This window comes from Sus scrofa, chromosome 1, assembly GCF_054392235.1.
Source record: "Sus scrofa isolate SSC_HxYL_T2T_F1_AM1 chromosome 1, Sscrofa_HxYL_maternal_Yorkshire_Landrace_v2.0, whole genome shotgun sequence".
In the NCBI taxonomy this organism is placed as follows: domain Eukaryota; kingdom Metazoa; phylum Chordata; class Mammalia; order Artiodactyla; family Suidae; genus Sus; species Sus scrofa.
This window is the reverse complement of record NC_139383.1, coordinates 21,270,049-21,295,841: the sequence shown is the minus strand read 5'-3', so window position 1 is coordinate 21,295,841 and position 25,793 is coordinate 21,270,049. Positions and strand designations below refer to the sequence as shown.

General features: G+C 37.0%; 1 protein-coding gene across 1 annotated transcript in view; it reads right to left on the bottom strand.

Annotated features, from left to right (window-relative positions):
* Window positions 1–4,160: 4,160 nt before the first annotated feature.
* LOC146405968 (uncharacterized) overlaps window positions 4,161–25,793 on the bottom strand; it is a 97,015-nt gene continuing 75,382 nt past the window's right edge. The window contains exons 6-7 of the mRNA XM_085012908.1: window positions 12,751–12,893; window positions 4,161–4,350 (exon numbers count right to left, since the gene is read on the bottom strand). Coding sequence (XP_084869034.1) covers window positions 12,868–12,893 — 26 coding nt within the window. The 3' untranslated portion in view covers window positions 4,161–4,350; window positions 12,751–12,867. The remainder of the gene's footprint in view (window positions 4,351–12,750; window positions 12,894–25,793) is intronic.

The following is a 25,793-nucleotide window of genomic DNA, read 5'->3' as shown; positions in this document are numbered from 1 at the left end:
TTTCTAATATTTCATTGTCAGTATACAGAAAGGCAACCATTTCTGAATGTTAATCTTGTATCCTGCTATTTTGTTGAACTGGTTGACTAGTTCGAGCAGTTTTTGTGTGGAGCCCTTAGGGTTTTCCATATATAGTATCATCTCATCTGCATAGAGTGACAATTTTACTTTTCCAATTTTAGATACCTTTTATTTCTTTTGTTTGTCTGATTGCTGTGGCTAGGATTTCCAATACTATGCTAAATAAAAATGGTAAGAGTGGGCCTCCTTGTTGGGAAGGCCCTCCTCCACACTCTCCTCCCAGGACATTTTTTAAAGAAACAATGGATTTTTAAAATTGGCTATATGACGTCTACTTGATATTACCCTTTTGTAGTGGTTCCATTGGTACCCCATCAGTTTGAACACTTCCAAACAAGCCAGATTCCTTGGCAGTCCATGCCATGTGTCAAAAATCCAAAATTATGTAGATTTTACATATTTACATCTTTTTTCAATATTTTCTGTCTATGCACTTGCTGGAGAGAGGAATAAAGTGTTGTAAATAGCCCCAAGGAAATATCTAAGCAGAGGCAAAGCAATTATCAAGAAGCTAAAGGAAATCCTCCATGAAATTATCTGCCCATTTAAAGCTATTATCTTTGTATTGAGGAAATAATGTCAGCCCTGGCAGAAAACAATTCCTCACTTAGCATCTATGAGTCTGTGTCTACCGCTTCTCCAAACACTCAAAACATTTCTTTATCTCCATCCTTTCCTCTTCCCCTTTCCTAAATGTGGGTGGTTCTTTAATGTTCTAGTGTTAGACCTTTTCCTTTTTCCTGACTTCTCTCATCTCCTTTCCACTCACGTCCATAATAAGCTTGTTATGAATCACTTGCAGGCACACAAATTCTGAATCTCTACCCCTAAAAGATTGTGAGTCATCTTTCCTGGGCTTCCCACCAGTCCTATTAACTCAACATTCCAAGCTGAACTCGGTAATCTTGTCACTATATCTCACTGCATATTTAATTTTCATAATTCTACCAGTACAGCCATTCTCCTTGGCACTTAACTTGAAATCTTAGTACCTTTTTGTTTCTTTTTCCTGCCCTTTTTCTCTGATATCATACTTCCCAAGTTTTATCAAAAGTGCACCTGGAATATGCTTGGTGTGTATGTGATACCTATCTTAACTTTGCCTTGAATTATAATATGTGACAATTTTAAGAGAAAAAATCTGTAAAAGGAAATTTAAACATCATTATGTAGATGCTTAAATTAATATCAATGATATTACTCACTCTGTAAAGATGGATTTTTTTCTTTGTTTGTTTTGTTTTGTTTTTTGCTTTTTAGGGCCGTGCCTGCAGCATATGGAGGTTCCCAGGCTAGGGGTCGAATCAGAGCTGTAGCTGTTTGCCTATGCCACAGCCACAGCAATGCCAGATCCGAGCCGGGTCTTCGACCTACACCACAGCTCATGACAATGCTGGATCCTTAACCCACTGAGCGAGGCCAGGGATCCAGCCTTCGCCCTCATAGAAGATTAGTTTCAGCTGAGCCACGACAGGAACTCTGTAAAAGTGTTATTTATGTCAAGGACAAGAGGTAAAACTCAACCCCTATGTTTAAATTTTAATAGGCCAAAATGATATGCATTTATATTTTACCTAATATTTTAAAGCTATATTTTATCAGTTTAAAAAGTTATTTAATTGTGTATTATGGAGAGAATTAGGCTCCTCTCCAAATTCAAATTCATATGTTGAAGCCTTAACCTTCAAAATGACTGCATTTGGAGCTAGGACCTTTAAAGAAGTAATTAAAGTAAAATAAAGTAACGAGGGTGGGGTGCTAATCCTTATAAGAAGAGGAAGAGACACCAGAGATGCCCATGCAAGAGATTCTCACCAGAAAACAATCCTGTTCACACACTGATCTTAGATTTCTGGCTTCCAGGACAGTGAAAAAAATAAATTTCTGTTGTTTAAGCCACCCTGATTGTGATTTTGTTGTTATTGCTGTTATGGCAGCCCTAGCAGACAAATGTATTATATAAAATCTAAACATACAAAGAGAAAGTAGTAAAATAAGCCCCCATGGAGCCATTGTTCAAGTTCAATAATTGCAGTCAACCCTCCATATCTGTGAATTCTGCATCCTTGGATTGAAAAATATATATATATTTTTAATTACGGAAAGTTCCAAAAAGTAAAACTTAAAAATTTCCATGAGTGGACAGTATTTACATAGCATTTATATTGTATTAGGTATTATAACTAATCTAGAAATGATGTAAAGAAAATGGGAGGATGTAATAGATTATATGTAAGTATTATACCATTTTATAGAAGGTGCTTGAGCATCCACGGATTTTAGTATCTGAGGGGTTCTGGAACCATTCCCCTATGGATACTGACAGACAACTATACCAAGATTTTGCCACATATACATTGCATTTTTTTTCTTTGTATCTCATCAAATCCCAGATAGCAACTTATTGTACCCTCCTTACTTCCCTATGCATCTCTTACACAACATTAGTGCCATTATCATGCTAACGAAATTAACGATAACTTGGAATTGTATAAAACTCAGTCCATATTCAAACTCAACTGTCTAAAAAATGTGAATTTTTTAACACTTTTTTGTACTGTTTTGTTTTGTTTCAGTTAAGACTCATACAGGTTCCAACCAGTACATTTGATTGCTATGTGTCCTAAGTCTTTTTAAATTTCCTATGCCATTGATTTGTGCAAGAAACTGGGTCCATAATGTCTTAATGTCCTACCTTCTGCATCTGTCTGTTTATATCATTCCTGTACACTTGTTCCTCTAGCCCCATCTTCCCTATAAAATTATGCTACTTGATTTGATTCTTATGCTTTAAACATTTTTTCCTTTACCTTATGGGTCACTCATAAAAACATGTCTTTCAGTGATGCCTTTTTTTCTGAATTCATCTCAGTTGGTTCTTAATCTCTTAATAAGTACCAATTGTGATGAATTAGTCATATTCCAATGGTTTCCCTAAGAGCAGAATGACAACATAGTGTAGGATCTGAAGACACAAAAACATGAGTCAAACAAAATTATTTTAGAAGATATTCAGGAAATGATTATCATTGTTTTATATGCCTATGCTCTCTGATTCAGTATGCTCTGCTGTAACAGTCTCTCTTTAAAAATTTACCCATTTAAAAAGACATAAAATACTCCCACACACCAATTATCTTTCTTGATTATGAGAGCTGGATTTTTGAAGGGTTTAGATGTATAGAAGCAATTATTTTTAAATAACTGGAGAGATTTAGCTTATGTGTGTGCAGACACGCTATTCTTAGCAGTGTACATGCAGAATCTTATGTTTATAGATTAAAAACTAGAACTTGATAAGATGAAATATCTTCCCTCAGTATACATAGATATTAAAGTTACATATTTTATCATATATATAACTTTTTCATAAGTATGTAGTTTCTAAGTATTTTCTCTAGATGATAATTTTTCAAACTTATGGAAATTTCATAAAAGACAGGCCACAATTATAATTACTTACATTTATTAAATACCTACAATGTGCCAGGTATTTGTTTACACATTTTATGTGTAATAACCCATTTAAACTTCACAACATACCTAGAAATAGGTTCTAGAATTATTCGTGTTCAGTGGATGAGGAATTAGAGTCACAAACTGTTTAGGTTCTAAGTTTTTTCCTTATGGCTAGTGAGTGGCAGAGACAGGATTTGAATCTAGTCAGCTTAACCCCCTGATCCTTAGAGGCCTGATCCTGAGCCTTAGATCCTCAACTTCCATGCTGTGCAAAGCCTGTATTAAAGTGGCCTAAGCAGGGAGGGAGACGGAAGTCACTAATTAGTTCTCAGCCAGTGCAGGCCAGGGCCACTGCCCCCCCCACCCCGCCCTGTGTGGCTCCGGGGAGATTTCTCCAGTTTCAGAGGGGATTCAGGGAAGCCCCATCCAAATAAGGCCGTGTGGGATGGATCTGAGAATACTGCTGAAGAGCAGCGGAAAGCCCCAGCCATTGAGAGACTTGAAAGAGTCTAGCTATTTCCCTTCCTGTCCCTTCTGACAGAACAAGTCAAAGTTAGTTTACAGAGACTGCAGCAGGTCAAGAAAGAAGTGAATGTAAGTGCCTTTGGAAAAATACAGACCTCTTCTTTGTTAGGCCATATTGCCTAGATTCACCATGACGTCCCAGAACACTGAGGACAGCAGAGTTTGCATTTTGAAGATAAGTTCTGAGGGAACTGACTGGTGACAAGTTGTTTGTCACACATGCCTTTTTATCCTTCATGCTGAATTACTTCACATCAGATCTTCAAAGACTTCTGCAAAGAAAGCCTGTCCAGAATAAAAAGACATCGTGTTAAAGTTGCACTGGGTCTGGTTGGACTTTGTTTTATTTAAAAAACCCCTCTATGTATCTGAAACATTACGCCACCTAGAATATATTAACACTATATGTATTAGTTTCTTAGGACTGCTTACCACAAGCTGGGTGACGGACACAAGAAAAATTTTTTTATTCTTAATTTTTCAAAGAATTGTCATGATATTTTCCACAGTGGTTGTACAAATTCACATTGCCGACAGTGCACATGGGGTCCCTTTTCTCCATATCCTTATCAATTCTTGTTGTTTTTTAAAAATTTTTAATTCAAGTATAGTTGCTTTACAACATTCCTTCAATTTCTGCTGGAGTTTCTGGTCTTTTTGATAATCGCCATTCTAAAAGATGTGAGCCCCTCCCATCAGGAAGCCTACAGCAAGCCCCCCATACCGACTTCAGCCACAGGGAGGCAGACACCAGAAGTAAGAGAGGCTACAGCTCTATTATCTATAAAAAGGTTACCACACCAAAAACCTATAAAAATGAAAAGACAGAGAACTATAACTCAGATGAGGGAGAAAGGAAAAACCCCAGAAAATCAGCTAAGCAAGGAGGAGATTTTTAGCTTCCAGGAAAAAGACTTTAGACTGTTGATGCTGAAGATGATGCAAGACATTGGAAATAAACTGGAGGCAAAGATGGATAACTTACAGGAAACACTGACCAAAGACATACAAGATATAAAACTTAAACAAGAAGAGATGCAAAATACAATCACTGAAATAAAAAACTCACTAGAAGCAGCTAACAGCAGAATACAGGAGGCAGAAGAATGAATAAGCGAGGTGGAGGACAGATTAGAAGAAATTACGGATGCAGAACAGAAAAGAGAAAAAAGATTGAAAACAAATGAAGAGAGTCTCAGGGAACTCTGGGACAATGTTAAACGCACCAACATCCGTATTATAGGGGTGCCAGAAGGAGAAGAGAGAGAGAAGGGGACAGAAAACATATTCCAAGAGATAATAGCCGAAAACTTCCCTAACATGGGAAAGGAACCACTCACTCAAATCCAGGAAGCACAACGAGTACCATATAAAATAAACCCAAGGAGGAACACACCGAGACACATAATAATCAAACTGACCAAAATTAACGACAAAGAAAATCTTGAAAGCAGCTAGGGAAAAGAAACAAATAACATACAAGGGAACCCCAATAAGGTTATCAGCAAATTTTTCAGCAGAAACTCTGCAGTCCAGAAGGGAGTGGCATGATATACTTAACATGATGAAAGGAAAAATCCTCCAACCAAGAATACTCTACCCAGCAAGGCTGTCATTCAGATTTGAAGGAGAAATAAAAACCTTCTCAGATAAGCAAAAGCTGAGAGAATTCAGCAACACTAAACCAGCCTTACAACAAATACTAAAGGAAATTCTCTAGGCAGGAAAGAAAAGATCAGCAACAGGAAACAAAAATTCCACAAATGACAAGGCTCACCAGTAAAGGTATATATACAGTAAAGATACGAAATCATCCATGCACAATTATATCATCAAAATCAGGAATCATGAGAAGAGGTGGGTACAAATGTGGGACACCAGAGATGAACTTGCAATGAAGAGAACAACAACTTAAAACAATCTCTTATACATATAGACTCACATCAAAACTTCAGAATAAGTGCAAACCAAAAATCTACAATTGATAAACAAACAAGGAATCTCTGGGGAAGAAATATATCTCATAGTAAATAAGTGCATAACCCACCATGAAGGGGGTCATTTGACATCATTCTTGGAATGCTGAAGTCTTCTTAGATCTGATTCTGATTTCCTCTCCATCAAAGAACTTATGATAACTATAATTAAATAATTCCACTGTACAATTAAATAATACAGTTCTACAATTGTATTATCAATAACCATTTCTCTCCATGGTACAATGTAAAGTCTATAATGTCTTGTTTATCACATCACCTAGAATGGTGTAATGCCTTTATTGAAGAATCAATGAGATGGAACAAATTGTGAGGACATATTTATATAGTTACACTGTTTTTTAACCAACTTATGCATTTTATATTTTACTTATTTTCAGAGGGTGTATTATTTTTGTTATGCTTACCAGTTGTTATTCTTTTTAATATGCTATATAAAATATTTAATGGTATATAAGGCTTTCTTCTTTATAAATTTTAGTTGCATAATATAAAAATTTAATATAATGCTAATTTTTAAAGAAAAATTGAAATTTAATAGATAAAACTAAGTAGTAAAGATGAAAGCCATAAAATTGGGATAAAGCATAGAATAAATTTCCTATTTGTCTCAGCATATTTTCCATTCCACTTCTCCAGTGGGAGTCAATCTGTTTCTTAAGATCCATGTTATAATAATCTGTGTGAATATAATTGTGTGTACATGTATGTATTTTATTCTGTAAAAAAAATTAAATAAATAAATAAATGAAAAGGCAATTAAAAAATGAAAAAAAAATTTTAATTCAAGTATAGTTGCTTTACAACCTTCCTTCAATTTCTGCTGGAGTTTCTGGTCTTTTTGATAATTGCCATTCTAAAAGGTGCGAGGTATCTTATTGTGGTTTTGATTTACATTTCCCTGATGATTAATGATGTCAACCACCTTTTCATGCATCTGTAGGCCATCTGTATGTCTTTGGAGAAATGTCGTTTTAGACCCTCTGCACATGTTTAAAATGGATTGCTTGGTTTTTTGGTTTGTGTTGTTTTTTGCTATTGAGATTTATGAGTTCTTTTTTTTTTTTTTAGTATTAATCCTGTATCAGATATATGCTATGCAAATATTTTCTCCCATTATGCAGGTTGCCTTTCCATTTTGTTGATGCTTTACTGTGCTGTGCAGAAGTTTTTTATTTGATGTAGTCTCCCACTAGTTGATTTTTGCTTTTTTGCCTTTGCCTTGGTGTAAAATTCAAAAAGTCCTTGAAAAGGCAAATGTCAAGGAGCTTACTGCCTATATTCACTTCTAGGAGTTTTATGGTTTCAGGTCTTATGTTCAAATCTTTAATCCACGTATAAGGTATAAGACAGTGGTCCAATTGTATTCTTTTACATTTGACTGTACAGTTTTCTCAACATCATTTATTGAAGAGACTATTCTTTTTCCATTGTATATTTTTGGCTCCTTTATTATAAATTAACTGACTAGGAGTTCCCGTCGTGGCGCAGTGGTTAACGAATCCGACTAGGAACCATGAGGTTGCGGGTTCGGTCCCTGCCCTTGCTCAGTGGGTTAACGATCCGGCGTTGCCGTGAGCTGTGGTGTAGGTTGCAGACGCGGCTCGGATCCTGCGTTGCTGTGCCTCTGGCGTAGGCCGGTGGCTACAGCTCTGATTCGACCCCTAGCCTGGGAACCTCCATATGCCGTGGGAGCGGCCCAAGAAATAGCAACAACAACAACAACAACAACTAAAGACAAAAAAAAAAAAAAATTAACTGACTATATCCATGTGGGTTTATTCCCAGGCTCTCTATTCTGTTTTATTGACCTTCATTGTTTGTTTTTATGCCAGTACCATACTGTTTTGATTAGCAGAGCTAAGTAGTATAGTCTGTAATCAGGAAGTGTGATACCTACACCTTACTTCTTTCTCAGGATTGCTTTGGCTCTTTGGGGTTTATTGTGGTTCATAAAAAATTTAGGATTATTTGTTCTATTTCTGTGGAAAATGCCATTGGGATTTTGATAGGAATTGCATTGAATCTGTAGATTGCTTTGCATAATAGGGACAGTTTAACAATAATAATTTTTCCAATCCATGAGCATGGAATAGCTTTTCGCTTATTTGTGTCTTCCTCAGTTTCTCTCAACAATGTCTTATGGTTTTCAGAGTAAAAGTCTTTCACCTCTTTGCTAAATTTATTCCTTGGTATCTTATTCTTTTTTAAAATTTAATTCATCTTTTTTTAAAAAAATTATAGTTGATTTACAATGTTGTGCCAATTTCTGCTCTATAGTGACCTAGTCATATATATATACACACACACACACACACACATATAAGAGTATATACACACACATGTATGTGTGTGTGTCCTTTTGCCTTTTCTAGGGCCACACCTGCAGCCTATGGAGGTTCCCAAGCTAGGGGTCTAATCGGAGCTGTAGCCGCCGGCCTTCGCCAGAGCCACAGCAATGCGGGGATCCAAGCCGCGTCTGTGACCTACACCACAGCTCATGGCAACGCCAGATCCTTAACCCACTGAGCAAGGCCAGGGATCAAACCCGCAACCTCATGGTTCCTAGTCGGATTTGTTAACCACTGAGTCACGAGGGGATATCTTTCTTATATTATCTTCCATCTATCCCAAGAGACTGGATATAGGTCCCTGTGCTATACAGTAGGACCTCATTACTTATTCATTCTAAATGTGACAATTCTGAAGTATTTTATTCTATTTGATGCAGTTGTAAATAGGATTGTTTTCTTCACATTCTGGTTGTTTGTTATTATTTTATAGAAATGCAGCAGATTTTGTATATTAATTTTTAACCTATAACTTTACTAAGTTCAGTTATTAGTTCTACCAGTTTTTAGTAGAATTTTAAGGATTTTGAACATACAATATAATGTCTTCTGCAAATAATAACTATTTCATTTCTTCCTTTTCAAACTGTATGTTTTCTTTATTTTCCTTGCCTAATTGCTGTGGCTAGGACTTCTGGTACTCTGTTGAATGAAAGTGGCAATCATTGTCTTATTTCTAATCTTAGAGGAAAAACTTAAAGCTTTTTACCAAAGAGTGTGATATTAGCTGTGGGCTTGTGATAGATGGCCTTCATTATGTTGAGTCATGTTCCCTCTATCTTCACTTTGTTAAGAGTGTTTATCATAAACAAACGTTGAATTTTGTCAAATGCTTTTTCTGCATCATTGAGTTGATCATACAATTTTAATCCTTTATTTTGTTAATGTGGTGAATCACATGGATTAGCTTGTAGAGGTCAAACCATCCTTGTACCCTGGAATAAATCCCATGTGATCATGGTGTACAAGCCTTTTGACGCATTGTTAAATTCCATCTGGTAATATTTGATTGAGGATATTGCCACCTATATTCATCAGGAATATTGGCAAGTAATTTTCTTTCCTTTTCATGTCCTTGTCTGGACTTGGCATCAGGGCAATCCTGGCATTGTAAAATGATTTTCCAAGTTTTCCCTCCTCTTCTATTTTTTGGAAGATTTTAAGAAAGGTTTGTGTTAATTCTTCTTTAAATGTTTGGTATAATTCACCAGTGAAGCCCTCTGGTTTCAGACTTTTTATTGTTGTCGGGAGGTTTTTGGTTACAGATTCACACATACTTTCTTTCTCTCTTTCAATTTCTTTAGTAATAGGTGTTCTATTCAGATTTTCTGTTTCTTCATGATCCAGCTTTAGCAAATTATATGTTTCTCAGGAATTTTGCATTTCTTCTAGGTTGTTTAATTTTTTGGTGTATAATTGGTATACAGTAGTAGTTTCTTATACCCTTTTGCATGTCTGTGTTATCCGTTGCAATGTCTCTTCTTTCTTTCTTATCTTTTCTTTTGTGTGTGTGTGTGTGTGTGTGTGTGTCTTTTGTCTTTTCTAGGGCCACTATGTGGCATATGGAGGTTCCCAGGCTAGGATTCTAATTGGAGCTGTTGCTGCCAGCCTATGCCAGAGTCACAGCAACACCAGATCTGAGCTGTGTCTGCAACCTACACCACAGCTCACGGCAACGCTGGATCCTTAACCCACTGAGTGAGGCCAGGGATCAAACCTGCAACCTCATGGATCCTAGTCAGATTCGTTAACCACCGAGCCACAACGGGAACTCCTTTTCTTTAATTTTTGATTTAATGTATTTGAACTGTCTTTCTTTTTTTCTTAATAAGTCTAGCTAAAAGTTTTTCATTAAAAAAAAAGTCAGCTCTTAGTTTCAGTTATCTTTTCTATGGCCTTTTTAGTCTCTATGTCATTCATTTTCTCTCTGATTTTTGTCATTTCCTTCTTTCTACTAACTTAGAGCTTCATTTGTTCTTTTTTTTTCTTTTCTAGTTCTTTGAGGTGTGGAGTAAGGTTGCTTATTTCAATCTTTCTTTTTTATTTTTTTAAATTTAATTTTTATTTTATATTGGATTATACTTGATTTATAATGTGCTAGTTTCATGTTTGTGGCAAAGTGATTCAGTTATACATATATCCATTCTTTTTCAGTTTTTTCATTTTTAGAATGTTCCATACTCACTCAAGAAAGATATGTATCTATTGCTTTTGGTTGGAATATTCTTCATATGACTATTGAATCCATTTGGTCTAATGTTTCATTTATGGCCACTGTTTCTTTGTTGGTTTTTTGTCTGGATGATCTATCTGCTGATAGGTCCCCTACCATTATTATACTGCTATCTATTTCTTTCTTTAGATCTGTTAATATATGCCTTATGTACTTAGGTGTTCCTATGCTGAATGCATAAATATTAACAAACGTTATATTCTCTTGTGGATTGACCATATTGTTATTATATAATGACCTTATCTATCTCTTATTTGTCTCTTATTACAGTCTTTGTTTTAAAGTCTATTTTGTCTAAGTATAACTACCCCAACTTTGTTTTGGCTTCCATTTCTTTTTCTATCCTTCACTTTCAATCTGTGTATGTCTTTATTTATTTATTTATTTATTGTCTTTTTGTCTTTTCTAGGGCTGCACCCACAGCATATGGAGGTTCCCAGGCTAGGGGTCTAATGGGAGCTATAGTCATCAGCGTATGCCAGAGCCACAGCAACTCGTGATCTGAGCCACGTCTGTGACCTACACCACAGCTCACGGCAATGCCGGATCCTTAACCCACTGAGCAAGGCCAGGGATTGAACCCACAACCTCATGGCTCCTAGTCAGATTTGTTAACCACTGGGCCATGATGGGAACTCCTGTGTATGCCTTTAAAGCTGAAATGAATCTCCTGTAGGCAGCATATAGAAGTGTCTCATTTTAATTTTTGTTTTCACTCATTCAACCACTCTATGCCTTTTAAATAAATAATTACATAAAGTAATTACTGACTGGTATGTGCTTACTGCCAGCTTGTTAATTGTATTCTGATGTGAGTCTCTTTGGTTCATCTTATTTGGAACTCTCTGGGACTCCTGAATTGGGATGTCTGTCTCCTTCCCCAGATTAGGGAAGTCCTCAGACATTATTTCTTTGAATAAGTTTTCTACCTCCCTTCCTCTCTCTCTTCTTGCTGTCACTCCTGTAATAAGAATGTTGGTCTTCTTGATGTTATCTCATAAGTTCCTTTAGCTATCTTCAACTATTTTTCATTTTTCTGCTCTGATTGGGCAAATTCCATTGTTCTGTCTTTGAGATCATTTCTTCTACTTTATCTAGTCTGCTGTCGAATCCTATTGTATTTTTCAATTCAGTTATTATATTCCTCAAATCTATGACTTCTATTAGTACTTCCTTATGTTTTCTACCTCTTTGTTGAAATTCTTACTTTGTTCATCCACTCTTCTCCTTAGCTTGGTGAATATCTTTATGACTGTTATTTGAACTCCTTATCAGGTCTTTTTCTGGAGTTTTATCTTATTCTTCCATTTGGAACACATTCCTCTACTTCATTTTCTTTGACTCTCTTTGTCAGTTTCTATGCATTAGATAAAACAGCCAATATTCTCCTGATAACTGTTTCCCTATTTCTCTCAGTGGGTCCAGCATCCTTGCCTCCTGCAGGGTAAGGTGCCTCTAGAGGCTTTGACTCTACTTGTAATCCAGGGTTCAACCCGTTCCTAAGGCTAAATTAGTCAATGAATCTATACTCATGGCCAAAATTATCAGTCCAGAGCAAGCCTGGGATTTGAACCTGGAAGTATATGGCCTCTGAAGATATTGGCAGCCTTCAGGAAATAGAGGCAGCACCAAGGAATCAGAAATAAGCAATTAAGACAGACCTCAATATCCCTCTTTTGCAACTATAATAATCCTGACTTGGAATATGGAAGACAAATCCCTGGGCATAAAGACACAGTCAATAAATATTTATTGCATGCCTACTATATACCAGCACTGTATATAGTAAATGACTATATAAAAATGAATAAAATAGTCTCTCCACTCAAGCTCCTCTTAGGTAGGAAGAGAAAATCCTCCACTGGCCTTGCCCAGGTCAGTTTGGCATTCTACCTTGACTCCTTTGTACACCCAGAACAAGATAAATACAAATTTCATGTAAGTGGCTGCATCAGGAGGAATTTCTGAAAGTGTACTATAATTGATACAATTTGGACTTTTATTAACCACAAATTGTGGTAAACTATCCTTTTAGAGAACCATAATCTCTCATTATAAAAAAATTAAGCCATGACAACAATTTAGAATGTAGATTTAACATTACCTCTTAAAAGCAGCAGTGCTATTTCAAAGAAGCTGTTACTAAAGATACCCACATAGAAATTAGAGGGTATTTTGAATTAAATCCTTTTTAGGTTTATGTGCTGTGCACTTCTGATATTTAAGTTTCAGTTACTTGGTGGAAATCTGAAACAGAAAATATTCAATAGATTAGGCAGAAGAACAAAGAAGAGATGCCATCCTGGGTATAGCGCTTGGTGTACAAATAAATACCATATTCACTTTAAAGCTTAATATGGCAGATAAGCCAACTGATGTTGATTTATTAACATGCTGGGCCTGTAAAATTGCATTTTAGCATTCTCACATATAGCCTGACACTGAAAGATTTCAGCAATTTAGAGCTAGTCATAAAGCTCATAAAAACCTCATAAAGATCAATATTATTACATGCATATTTGAAAAAATGAGCCAGTTATTATTAATACTGATTGGAATTTAAAAAATCAAAAGCTAAGTGGAAACAGAGTTCCAGTAGAAATCTGTACATGTATGACATTATTATTCAAAACTTGAAAATGAACAGGCACGCACAGCAAGAGCCAAATCTTACTCTGATACTTTCTCAGGACCTTATCTCCGAGGCAAAAGTGGGCTTTCATATAAATTAGCAATCATACATTAGAATGGAAAGGGACCTTAAAAGAGCTGTAAAATTACCTAGATGTAGGGCAAACTCTTACTTATAGAGGAAGAGTCAACTAAATACATACAAATATAATTTTTATAGGCATGAGGCAGTCCTAATCTGACAAAGAACAAGTTTGAGGTAATTTTACAGATTTTGAATACCGAGGAAACTTTCTGTATAGTTTAGATGTATAGACATATACATCTAATTTTTATTTTATTTTTATACTTATATTTTTATTGATTGATGGATTGATAGATTGATGGATTTGGCTTTTTAGGGCCGCACCCATGGCATACGGAGGTTCCCAGGCTAGGGGTCCAGCCGGAGCTACAGCTGCCAGCCTATGCCACAGCAATTCAGGATCTGAGCCTGAGCCACATCTGTTACCTACACCACAGCTCACAGCAATGCCAAATCCTTAACCCACTGAGTGAGATCGAACCCACAACTTCATAGTTCCTGGTCGGATTCATTTCCACTGAGCCATGATGGGAACTCCATGATACATGTATCTATTTAGAAATATACATGTGTTCACATATATGTGTGTATATATATAATATATATATATACATACATATTATAAAAATTAAAAAAAAATCCTTCCAGAAATACTAAACCAACAAGCACTATGCCCAAACTTTGACTCCTTAGAGAGGAAAATTAAGAGGCAACACTGTCCTTTTACAGTGCATATGATGCTATGGGCTAGACATGCCCTTTGGCTGGCTCTCTGGTAATAGCATCTAGACAGTTTCATCCAGCTTCTCATTAGAAATATGTCTGAGTCCTGGCCTAAGTAGGGTTGTAGTTTGTATCTCATTATAGAATTAATAGTGAGCAAAATTACTAGCTTAGATAGTGAATAAACCCACATCGACAGTCTCACTCAAAAACTGCTTCTGCTAAATAAATCCATCACCCTTAAATTTTTTAAAAGAGATTTGATACAGAAGCATGAACAACTGGCTCAAATATAATTAGTACCTTAAACATGCTCAAGTGCTCATAATACAAATGAATAATCCCCACAACCTCCTTCTACTGTTCCCACTCATAAAGGTAAATATTATTTAGCTTTCAATTCCCCATTAATAGTGCTTATTTTATAAAAATACATGTGTGCCATCAAACTATGGATTCCTTCACACAAATATGACTTATTTGCTACCTTAAAAGTCTGTGTCTCTATGAAATGAACTTCAGAGTATATAAAATTTAGCTAGCACTACATGTCTTAATATGTGAGGTCCAAAGAAGTTCTAGGGCTAAGAGAAAAGGTTAAAGATGTGTTGGTGTTATTACACTAATTATCTGTTAAGTTTCTTATGACAGAACAGCAAGAATCGAGAGACAAATGGGAAGGAGACAAAACAAAAACTACAGAGAATATTAAAGATAGAGAAAAAGTGAATGTCAAATCAGCTTACAATCTCATGAGTACCTAAATGTATTTTCACAATTCAGACTCTCATAATTACAGGATTACTTAAATTAACTGGAAAATAAGGTGCATATTCAGTCCTGTGCTAGCATATTATCCTCATCATCCCCAAAGTGGGTCCTTACTGAGATAGATTTATCCCAGATTTTATTTTCCATAAATTGATAATTATTTTCTACTGTATACAGGAGATGTTTTGTGTTTGGCAAAATATCCTTTCCCTGAGAAATTAACAGCAAGCATTATCATGCAAGTACACAAAAATGGATATTATGAATTCGTTTATTAAATCAAAAATACATGGTGAGATTTATTTAGCTTAAGGTTTTCATTCTATGTGAAACTGTGAAGTTATCTGGGTATTCGACATTTTCCTCATTGGTTATTCACACGCAAAGTAATTCAGCATTTTCAATGACCATCTCAACTCTACCCAGTCTCCATTACTTCTTATGTATTTGTTTATTCATTTGTTCATTCACTTATTCATGATTCAACCAATAAAATTATTGAGTGCCCACTAATCTAGAATTGGGAGATGCATCGGTGTACTAGGTTTTCCCCATTAACCATGACCTTATTTTTTATCGCCTTTTATCTTTTCAGTGCCTAGGATTGTGCTTTACATGGTCATCAGACCATGTAAAGCATGTACCTACCAGTGTTATGAATCAACAAATATTTTTAAACCATTGTCGTGTGTAGAATGCTAAGCTACATGATGGACAATATCAACTAAAATCGTTGTTTTTGCTTAATAATACTCCACCATCTAATGTTCGAGTTATCCTAGCAGGAAGAAAAAATATGAGCAGTTTAAGTCCTAAATTTCATGGGAAAATATCCATTTTTGCTCTCTTAAGCTCATTTTTAGAAAAATTTCTTTGAAGGCTTGTACTTGTTACACAAGGTAGAACAGAGTAAGAACACAGGAAGGATTCTTGTGAGGTTGGGATGATTAAAATGCTGCCTAGGGGTTTAACTAACAAAAGGCAACAGTATGAGGGAAAGGGAGCAAGCGGAGGGTGGGCAGGAAGAGGGAGAAGCTGAGGTGAGTCCAGGAGAAAACTACAGACCAGAAGGAACTGCTCTAGAGAGACTGAAGTTCAGGAGTTTGTCATTTCTCATTCTAACCAGTTGATTACCCGTCTTCCTCACCGACTGTAAGCCCCAAAAAGGCCTGACCCTGTTTGACTTGGTGCAGATTCAATAAACATTTATCAAATAGAATGGGTAGGAGTAAAGGTTCTGAAAATAAGAACCCTGCATTTATGTAACAGTTTACACCTTTCGAAACGCATGAGACACATCTGTACCCTGATGGGACACCTTGCCCACACCTAAGGAGACATGCATGAGGCTGCTCAGTGCATCATTGTTTGAAATAGTGAAATGTGGGGAACACCCTCTGTGCCTGAACTAGGGAATGGATACATAAATTGTGGTATTTTTTCATGGTGTAGCATTACAAAAGCATAAACTACATGTCCATAGCTCTCAAAAAGGATAGGTCTTAAAAATATAATGCATGTGGTCATTTAGTAATGTATGAAAATATGGAATCACTATGTTGTGAACCTGAAACTAATATGATACTGTATGTCAATTAAAATTCAATCAAAATATACATAATATGTGAAATTACATGTGTATATATATACATAGTACATGTACAATACTATATATATGTAATATATATATAAACAGATTTATTGAGAAAATTCACACACAATAAAATTCATTCATTTAAAGTATACTATGTGTTTTCTTTTTTTTTTTGTCTTTTTGCTATTTCTTTGGGCCGCTCCCGCAGCATATGGAGTTTCCCAGGCTAGGAGTCGAATCAGAGCTGTAGCCACCGGCCTACACCAGAGCCACAGCATCGGGATCCAAGCGGCGTCTGCAACCTACACCACAGCTCACGGCAACACCGGATCATTTACCCACTGAGCAAGGCCAGGGACCGAACCTGCAACCTCATGGTTCCTAGTTGGATTTGTTAACCACTGCACCACAACGGGAACTCCACTATTTGGTGTTTTCTTATAGCTCAGTGGGTTAAGGATCTAGAGTTGTCACTGCAGTGGCTTGGGTCGGTGCTGTGGTATGGATTCAATCCATGGCCTGGGAACTTTCACACACACAGGTGTGGCCAAAAATTTTTTAAAAATCAAAAAATTAAATATCCTATTCAATGGTTATAATATATTGTTAATTTTTAAAAATAGTGGTAAAATACGTATAGCATAAAATTTGCAATTTTAATAATTTTCAAGTATAAAATTCAATGGTATTAACCACATTCACAATGTGCACCCATCACCATCTTTTCCACAACTTTTTTTGTTCCCTAAACAAAAATTGTTAACTGTTAAGCAATAATTCCCCTTTGTGCCTCCCCACAACCCCTAATAATCACTAATCAACTTTCAGTCCCACTGAGTTTATTTACTCTGTTTCTCATGTAAATGGAATCATACGATATTTGTCTTTTTAAAAATTTAAAAAATTTTTTTGTTCTTTTGCCTTTTTAAGGGCTGCACCTGTGGCATACAGATGTTCCCAGGCGGGGGGTTGAATCAGAGCTGCAGCTGCCGGCCTATGCCACAACTGCCCGCCTATACCACAGCCACAGCAATATAGGATCAGAGCCACGTCTTCGACCTACACCACAGCCCAGGGCAATGTTGGATCCTTGACCCACTGATTGGGGCCAGGGATGGAACCCACATCCTCATGGATACTAGTCGAGTTTGTTAACCACTGAACCATGATGGGAACTTCAATATTTGTCTTTTTGTGTCTTGCTTATTTCATGTAATACAATGTCTTCAAGATTCATTTATGAATCTTGTACGTATCAGAATCATTACTTTTTATAGTTGAATGACATTCTATTATGTGTATATATCATATTTTGTTTATTCATTTAGCTGTTAATGGGCTCTTGGATTGTTTTCACTTTTGGCTATTCTGAATAATGCAACACTAAACACTGGCATACAATAACTGTTTGAGTCCTGACTTTGCACTTCTTTGGGTATATACCTAGGCATGGAATTGCTGATTTGTATGGTAATTATATGTTTAGTTTTTTGAGGAACTGCCAAAGAGTTTTGTTTGTATATTTTTTCAAACACAAAATACTTCTATATTAGATAGAGAGATGATAGATAGGCAGACAAACAAAGACTTATGTTTGGTCAAATGATATACTGAAAGAACACTTACAGAAGTCATTGTTTTGATGATAGGGATGGGATTGACATGAGGAGAGAGGAAAAGCTAGGCTAGGAGTGGTCAAAGAAAACATCAATTTTATCTTTAGCGCTTTTCATTTTTTAGAAGGGCCACATTTACATATATTGTTTGTAAAATTATTTTAAAAATGCAAAAGAAGAAAGCAAGTTTGACAGAATATAAAGTTGTCAATTAGTGGCAGAAGGAATATATGTCCATGTGGTACTATTCTCTACTTCACACCTTTCTTATTTTTTAATTAGAAAAAGACAAATTCTTCTAAAAAGTGCAATATCAATATCACTTGATCCATATCAAAACTGATGAAGGAGATAGGACCATGACATTATCTTCACTGTAAAGGGCAGAATTCTGAAATAGATGGTGATGGACCAGAACCAGGAGTAGGGCTCTGGTCTGCTAGGAAGGGCTGGGAGAGGAAAAGCAGGCTGAGGAGGTGAACAGCTTAAGTCTTTGACACTGTGCACCACAATCACTAAAACTGCCTACTTTGTTCCCCATTTTACTTTTTACTTTTTTCTTTTTGTAGTCAAATCAGGGCTACAGCAGCAGGCCTATACCACCACCTAAGCAACACCAAATTCGAGCCTCATCTGGGACCTATGCCACAGCTTGTGGCAACACAGGATCCTTAACCCACTGGGTGAGGCCAAGGATCAAACCCACATCCTCATGGACTCTGTGTTGGGTTCCTAACCTGCTGAGCCACAGTGGGAACTCCTGTTACCCATTTTTAATGGTATGAAGACATTCCTGTTTTGAAGACCATTGCTTTTGTGAGACAACACAGAGTAAGAAAAGACAAAGTTCAGTAAAGCAAAAGAGAAGAGTAATAGGAGGCAAGGCTGAGGGACAAGATAGCAAGTGAGGACCGTGAATAGGAAATAAGGCAAGTGGAGGAAAAGAAGGATTCTGGGGTAATGCAGATCAAAGACATAGAGCTTCAAAGGGCCATTTGTAGCAGGCCATTTGTGCCAAGTGAAAGATGAGATGGATTCTTCCACATATTGCTTTCCCACCAGCACCCCTTCCCCCTTCCCAGCTTTCACTATTTCCATGCTTAGTAACTGAGTGGGCAGGTATGTATGTGTGTATTGCAGGTAAGGAAAATGAAGGACATGGGGAGCCTAGAAGGAAAGTGGGATGTGAGATAAAAAGCCAGTTAAATTAAGAGCAAATTGTCATCTCTCTGAAGTAGACCAACTGTTGGCTGTCAGATCACACACTGCCGATGCTTTGTCAGTATACATCTTCCAGACACTAATAAAATTAGTAAACACAAATGTCCAGATTCCTCATTAACATTGTTTTTTCACATCCTGTCCCTGGAAAAGAATGGACCTTAGGTAGCTTTATAACCAATGTGTGCGGTATAATTAAGTCTCTTTTCCTTCTAATGCCTTTAAGTTGCTAGCTTGGGAGGCATGAAAAGCATCAGAGCTGGGAACAAAGAACTCTTCACTCACAAATGTACTTATTTTCAGCTGAGGGAATTACAATAACCTAAGAAGGAAAGGAAAGTTATCTGTGGTTATGAGTTCCACCTACACACTGCCAGCAGACTCATTTTCCTCAAGCCCAAGGTTGAATACATCATTTCTCTATTCAAATTTCTTTCGTTGACTAAAGCAGTATCTCCCCACCCTCTTCAAAATTTCTCAAAATTATCTTGGTATTTCTTGAGAAAAGGAACTCCAAGTTCAAAGAAATTTAGAAAATGATAAGCAAAATTTCTTACTGCAGAATTTTAAAAAATTAATCCGAAGCACAAACCTCCATGGTGCAGGGCAATTCTGAAACTTATTTAACTAAGATATTCCTTCCCACCCCACCCCCCAAAATCTATCTTTCCACAGAATTAGAATTCTGTGAGACATAGTTTGAAGAACCTGGCCTACCCCATGAGGAGCGTGGATGCTAAAATCCACGCCACAGACCTGAATGAAGTCCCCGCTCAATCACTTACTGGCTGAGTGATAATAAGCAGACAACTTAATTTTTCCTATTTCTGTCCGCTTATTGGTAAAATGGGATAATAGCCTTTCTAGGGTTGTTGTGAAGATTAACTGAGATAACACTGGTATCCTAGGGTTTAGATCCTAACTTGCATTTCCAGCCTTCCAAAAAGAGTAGGGGGCAAAGAGTGAAGGGTCCTATGAGCCATAAGTTATTGGAAGTAACAGAAAGGTTTTAAATAGGAACAAGTGGTCTGAATTCTTCTGCCCTTACTAGGGCAGATGGATGGTCATAATCCTAGAGGCTCATAAGGCCTTGCCCTTGTCTTGTCTTTTCTTTTCTTTTTTTTTTTTTTGGCCACAGCAAGTAGTAGCTTGATGTGGGATCTAAGTTTTCAAGACAGGTATTGAATCCAGACCACGGTGGTGCAAGAGCTGAATGCTAACCACTAGACTATCCGGGAACTCCTTTGCCCTTGTCTTAACACATATAAATCCCAGCCACCCCTCAAGGTCTTGCTCAAACGTCTCTCAACATTGCCCTCATCCGCATCATCAAGGCAATTTTTAAACTCTTCGTATAAACGCTATCACCTTTTTTTCTGTATCTTTCTTTAGCACTCACCTCTTGCCATTACAGATCGGAGTTCCTCCTGTGGTGCTATATGTATTTCCCTAACTAGTATCCTTTTAAGGCTAGGGTCCTTATCTTGTCCCATTCTTGTAAGTGTAATACTTTGATCTTCAGTATTCATTACATTTGTCAAAGATAAACATGTTTATCACTTTATAGTTCAAAAAGTGGCTAATTACATCACTGTAAATAAATATAAAAAGAATTAATTTTCTCCTGTTAGCGTAATCTACCAGTTTAGAGCTCTTTCCAAAAGCAGTTTCTATCACAGCATCATTTGCTGCCCTCCTGTGTTTGATACAAATATTATTTTCTACCAGAACAGAAAAAGAATAACAGCTTCAATTAAATATATATGGACTGCAATGTGTTTACTTTCAGATCCTTGAATGGATTTTTTTTTCACACAAATTATCATTCTCCCCATTAAAATCAACTTTATTCAATATATTTGACATTACATTTTTTTACTTAGATAAGCCACTTTCACATTGGGCTGACCTTCCTTCATTATAATCTACTAAACTTTTAATATTTCCATTTCTTATCTGAGACAATAACTTATTTCAAATTATTCTGATATGATTTTCACATACTAGACTTGCTTGGGCAACAGTGTATTTAAGACTTTGTACTTTGGAACTAGAAAGACCTGGTTCAAATCCTGGCTTAGCCACATAGTAATTGTGTGACCTTGGGCAGTTAGCTTTTCTGAAACTGCTTCATCTGTAAAACAAAGAAAATACCTCCCAGAGGAATTAAGATAGAACACTTAGCACACCATAAAAACTATCCATATGTTAGCTATTATTACTATCTAAGAAGCATGTTTTCAAATGTCTCTTTTCTTTGGTATGACCTATTTTGGTGAAGTTGAAGACTGCCTACAACATGAATTAGTATATCTTCTGGATTAAGTCCTATCTTTACATATTCAACTCCTGACATTTATGGAACACGTGTGATGTCCTGAGCACTGTTCTAGACACTTGAGATACATCAGGTAATAAAAACAGTCCAAAATCTTTGTCTTTGTAAATTCTAACAATATAAATCCAAGCCAGTTCATGGAGGTCTTAGATTACTTGTCTAAATACTGTTCTCATTGTCCACCTTACTCCTTTGATTCTTTATATAAGTTACCCCATACTACATATCCAGTCCCTTCCTCTCTACTTCCAATGCAAGTTGTCCTCTGTCTTGGTCTATGGCTACAGACTCCAGTCAGGTACAGGGGCTCATTCTTGTGCAAATTTTGAAAGGATGGGGATTTGACTCGCTCCTGTTCTCTACAGGGAAAAAGCATTAGTGTTGATACTTTTATTTAATTGCTGACAATTACAATCTATACTCTGTCACATTACCTACATCAATTCTCAACACAGCAGCCAGAGAGATCTTCTGAAACAGTTCAGTTATTTTCCTGGAAATGATGGCCCATTTCATTCCTTTTTTGAAAAAATATTTGCCAAATACTCAAGTCTAAATAATCACAGTTTAATATATCAGTTTTTTTTTTCAAGTGAAAATGGTGGGAAAGGAATTTCAGAACATCTGTGAAAGTCAATACTATTTTCCTAATAATACTAAGATTTTATTTGCCATTTGCACTGTTAATATTTGTCTAGATGGTACAAAAGCAATAGTGAGTAAAAGCACTAGCACTTAGCATCAGTCAAGATAATGGCACCGGGAGTTCCCACTGTGGTACAACAGGATTGGCAGCGTCTTGGAAGCACTGGGACGAAGGTTTGATCCCTGGCCCTGCACAGTGGGTTAAGGATCCAGCTTAAGTCATGACTCCAGCTCGGATCTGATCCCTAGCCTGGGAACTCCATATACCTCAGGGCAACCAGAAAAGAGGAGAAAAAAAAAAAATATACACACACACACACACAGGTACCAAACTAACAATAGTCATTGGATTCTCCACTGCCATGTATTCTCAATGAAACCAAAACAAAACCAAAAATATCAACTCAGTTTCACCTAAGAATGTCCTTGACAAAACAATATAAAGTACTGATTTTATGAAATCTTAGCCTATGAGGATACATCTTTTAAAACACATTCTTCATGTGGCAAAATTGGTAGTATGCATAAAGCATTTCTGTTATCAAAACACAATGGTTTTCTCAAGAAAAAGCACTTGCTATTATTTGAGTTGCAAACTGAACTGGCTGCTTTTTTTTCTCAAGGAAGATCACCTTTACTGAAAGATCAACAACTATGGTTATTTAGAACCGGGTATTTGACAGATATTTTCTTGAAAATGAACTAAGCCTGTTACTTCAAGGAAAGCAACAGACAGTATTTGCTACCAGTGGCCAAATTTAAGCTATCAAGCAAAAACTGAAAGTTGTGGAAAACTTATAGCATCACTGTTAGTTTTTCAGCTTTCTAATACTGTATGACTTCCCTGATGAGATCAGTGGCATACTAATAATATGCACAAAGTACTAATAATATGCACAAAGTACATATTTTGATATATACAATGAAATGTGTCAACATCTATGCAGCACCTATAACTCAGCCAAAACTTTCCAACTGACCAATGTAAGATGTTACAAAATCATGTATGAGCAAAAGACAGATTAGAGAAAAAAATTTTGTTTTTTTTAAATGGCCAAACCCACAGCATATGGAAGTTCCTGGGCCGGGGATGGAATCCAAGCCAGAGCTGCAACTCACAGCAACACTGGATCCTAAACCCACTGCACCAGGTCAGGGATTGAACCAGCACCTCCACAGAGAAAAGCCAGATCATTAACCCACTGCACCACAGCAGGAACTCCAGATTAATGAATTTTAATGTACTAGACAATGAAAAGTTCATTGATCAGATTCCATGTTGTAACTAACTTCTAAGAAATTACCACTTGTTGGGCTTTGCTAATGTATCAAAGAGTATCCATAATTGGGGAGTTCCCTTCTCACTGCAGTGGCTCTGGTCACTGCTGTAGTGCAGGTTCAATCCCTGGCCTGGGAACTTCCACATGCTGTGGGTGTTGCAAAAAAAAAAAAAAAAAGAATATCCATAACTACTTGGAAAGGCTATTAAAATATTTCTCCTTTACTATATATTTATGTGACATGGATTTTTCATACTTCAACCAAAATCATATCCCAATAGTTTGAATGTAGAAGATACAAGAATCCAGCTGTCTTGGAGTTCCTTTGTGGCTCAGTGGCAATAAACCTACTAGTACCCATGAAAAGGCGGGTTCTGATCCTTGGCCTTGCTCAGTGGGTTAAGAATCAGGTGTTGTGGTGAGCTGTGGTGTAGGTTGAAGATGCAGCTTGGATCTGGCGTTGCTGTGGCTGTGGCTGTGGCCAGCAGCTGCAGCTCCCATTTGAACCCTAGCCTGGGAGCTTTCATACACATATGTCAGTTTCAGCCCTAAAAAGACAAAAAAAAAAAAAAAAAAGAATTCAGCTGTCTTATATTAAGCCAGACATTGAAGTCATCTGCAAAACTGCTTTTTTTTTTTTTTTTTTTTTTCCAGGTCTGCACATATAGCATACGGAAGTTCCCCAGGTAGGGGTCAAGTCCAAGTTGCAACTGCTGGCCTATGCCAGTCGCAGCAACGCAGACTCCAATCATGGCTGCAACTTACACCACAGCTCACAGCAATGCCAGAACTCTAATCTACTGAGAGAGGCCAGGGATTGAACCAGAGTCCTCATGGATACTAGTCAGGTTCGTTACCAAGGCCAACACTGGGAACGCCTGTTTTGTTTTGTTTTTTTTAAGGCACCATTCTTCTCACTAAATTGTTTTGGAAAGTAGTTATTTTTCACAAAAATGTTGTTAACACGTAATAGTTTTACTATTGCTATTTTAAAATGAATTACTAGGTATTTTAAATTTTCTGTTTTAATTTCTAGCTTGGTGACTATCAACAGCTATTACTCTCAAAAACAAAAGCTCTGTGGGGGTCTTGAAGAATTTCTAAGAATGTAATTATGTCCAAAGGCCAAAACATTTGAGACCCACTGATCTAAAATATGTCAGACTGTATCACTTAATAATCTTCCAATGGCTCCCCACCTCTTTAGGGTAAAAGCCACAAGTCCTTACACTGGCCAATCAGGCTCTACTTTTATCTGTTTCCCTCCATAATCTATCCCTCTACTCTTTCCCTCACTCACTCCCTTCAATCATACTTGTTTGTTTGCTGTTTTTCCAGTAAGCCTGCCACAATCCCTGTAGTAGGAACATTGCACTGGCAGTTCCCTCTACCTGGGAAACGATTTCCCCAGTTTTCCGCATGGTATTTCCCTCATTTCCTTAAAGTCTCTGCTTAAATGTTACCTTCTCAATAGTTTAACATGAACATCTTATTTATGGATTTTTTTTTTTTTAGGGCCACACCGGTGGCATATGGAGGTTCTCAGGCTAGGGACTGTATCAGAGCTGTAGCTGTTGGCCTGTGCCACAGCAACACAGGATCCCTGCCATATCTGCCACCTACACTGCAGCTCACAGCAAAGCCGGATCATTAACCCACTCAGTGAGGTCAGGGACCAAACCTGCATCCTCATGGATCCTAGTCAGATTGTTTCCGCTGAGCCAGGATGGGAACTCCTGAGCATTCTACTTAAAACTGCAACCCTACTGCTACTCTCATTCTCCACAGCACCCTCCAACATGTGCTTGCTTATGTCTGCAAATTTTGTGGTCTTCTGCTCCCCCAACCAGTGTAATATAGGTCCTTAAAGCCTGCCACATAAAATTCAACACGTATTTGCTGAATGAATTTAAGAACTAATTTGACAGTTTGTCAATACTCAAGATATGTCCACGTATTTCCAAAAGAAAGAGGTGTAATCTACAGAGAGAAGGCAAAGCGAGTCAAGATTTTTTTTTTTTGTATGAAAGAAAAAGGACACAGTGATCACAAACCTCAATAGTGAATGTGTTAAGGGCCTGAGAAAAGTTCCTGGGAGAAGTCAGGGTTGGAGAATATTATAAAGAGCGTATTTAAGTGTCTGGCAACGAACTTTGGCCCTGTGCTACTGTTGAACCCCTCCCCAACCCTTCCCTTCTTTATACCCCCCGCCACCCGGCAAACCACAGTCCCAGAGCCCTCCT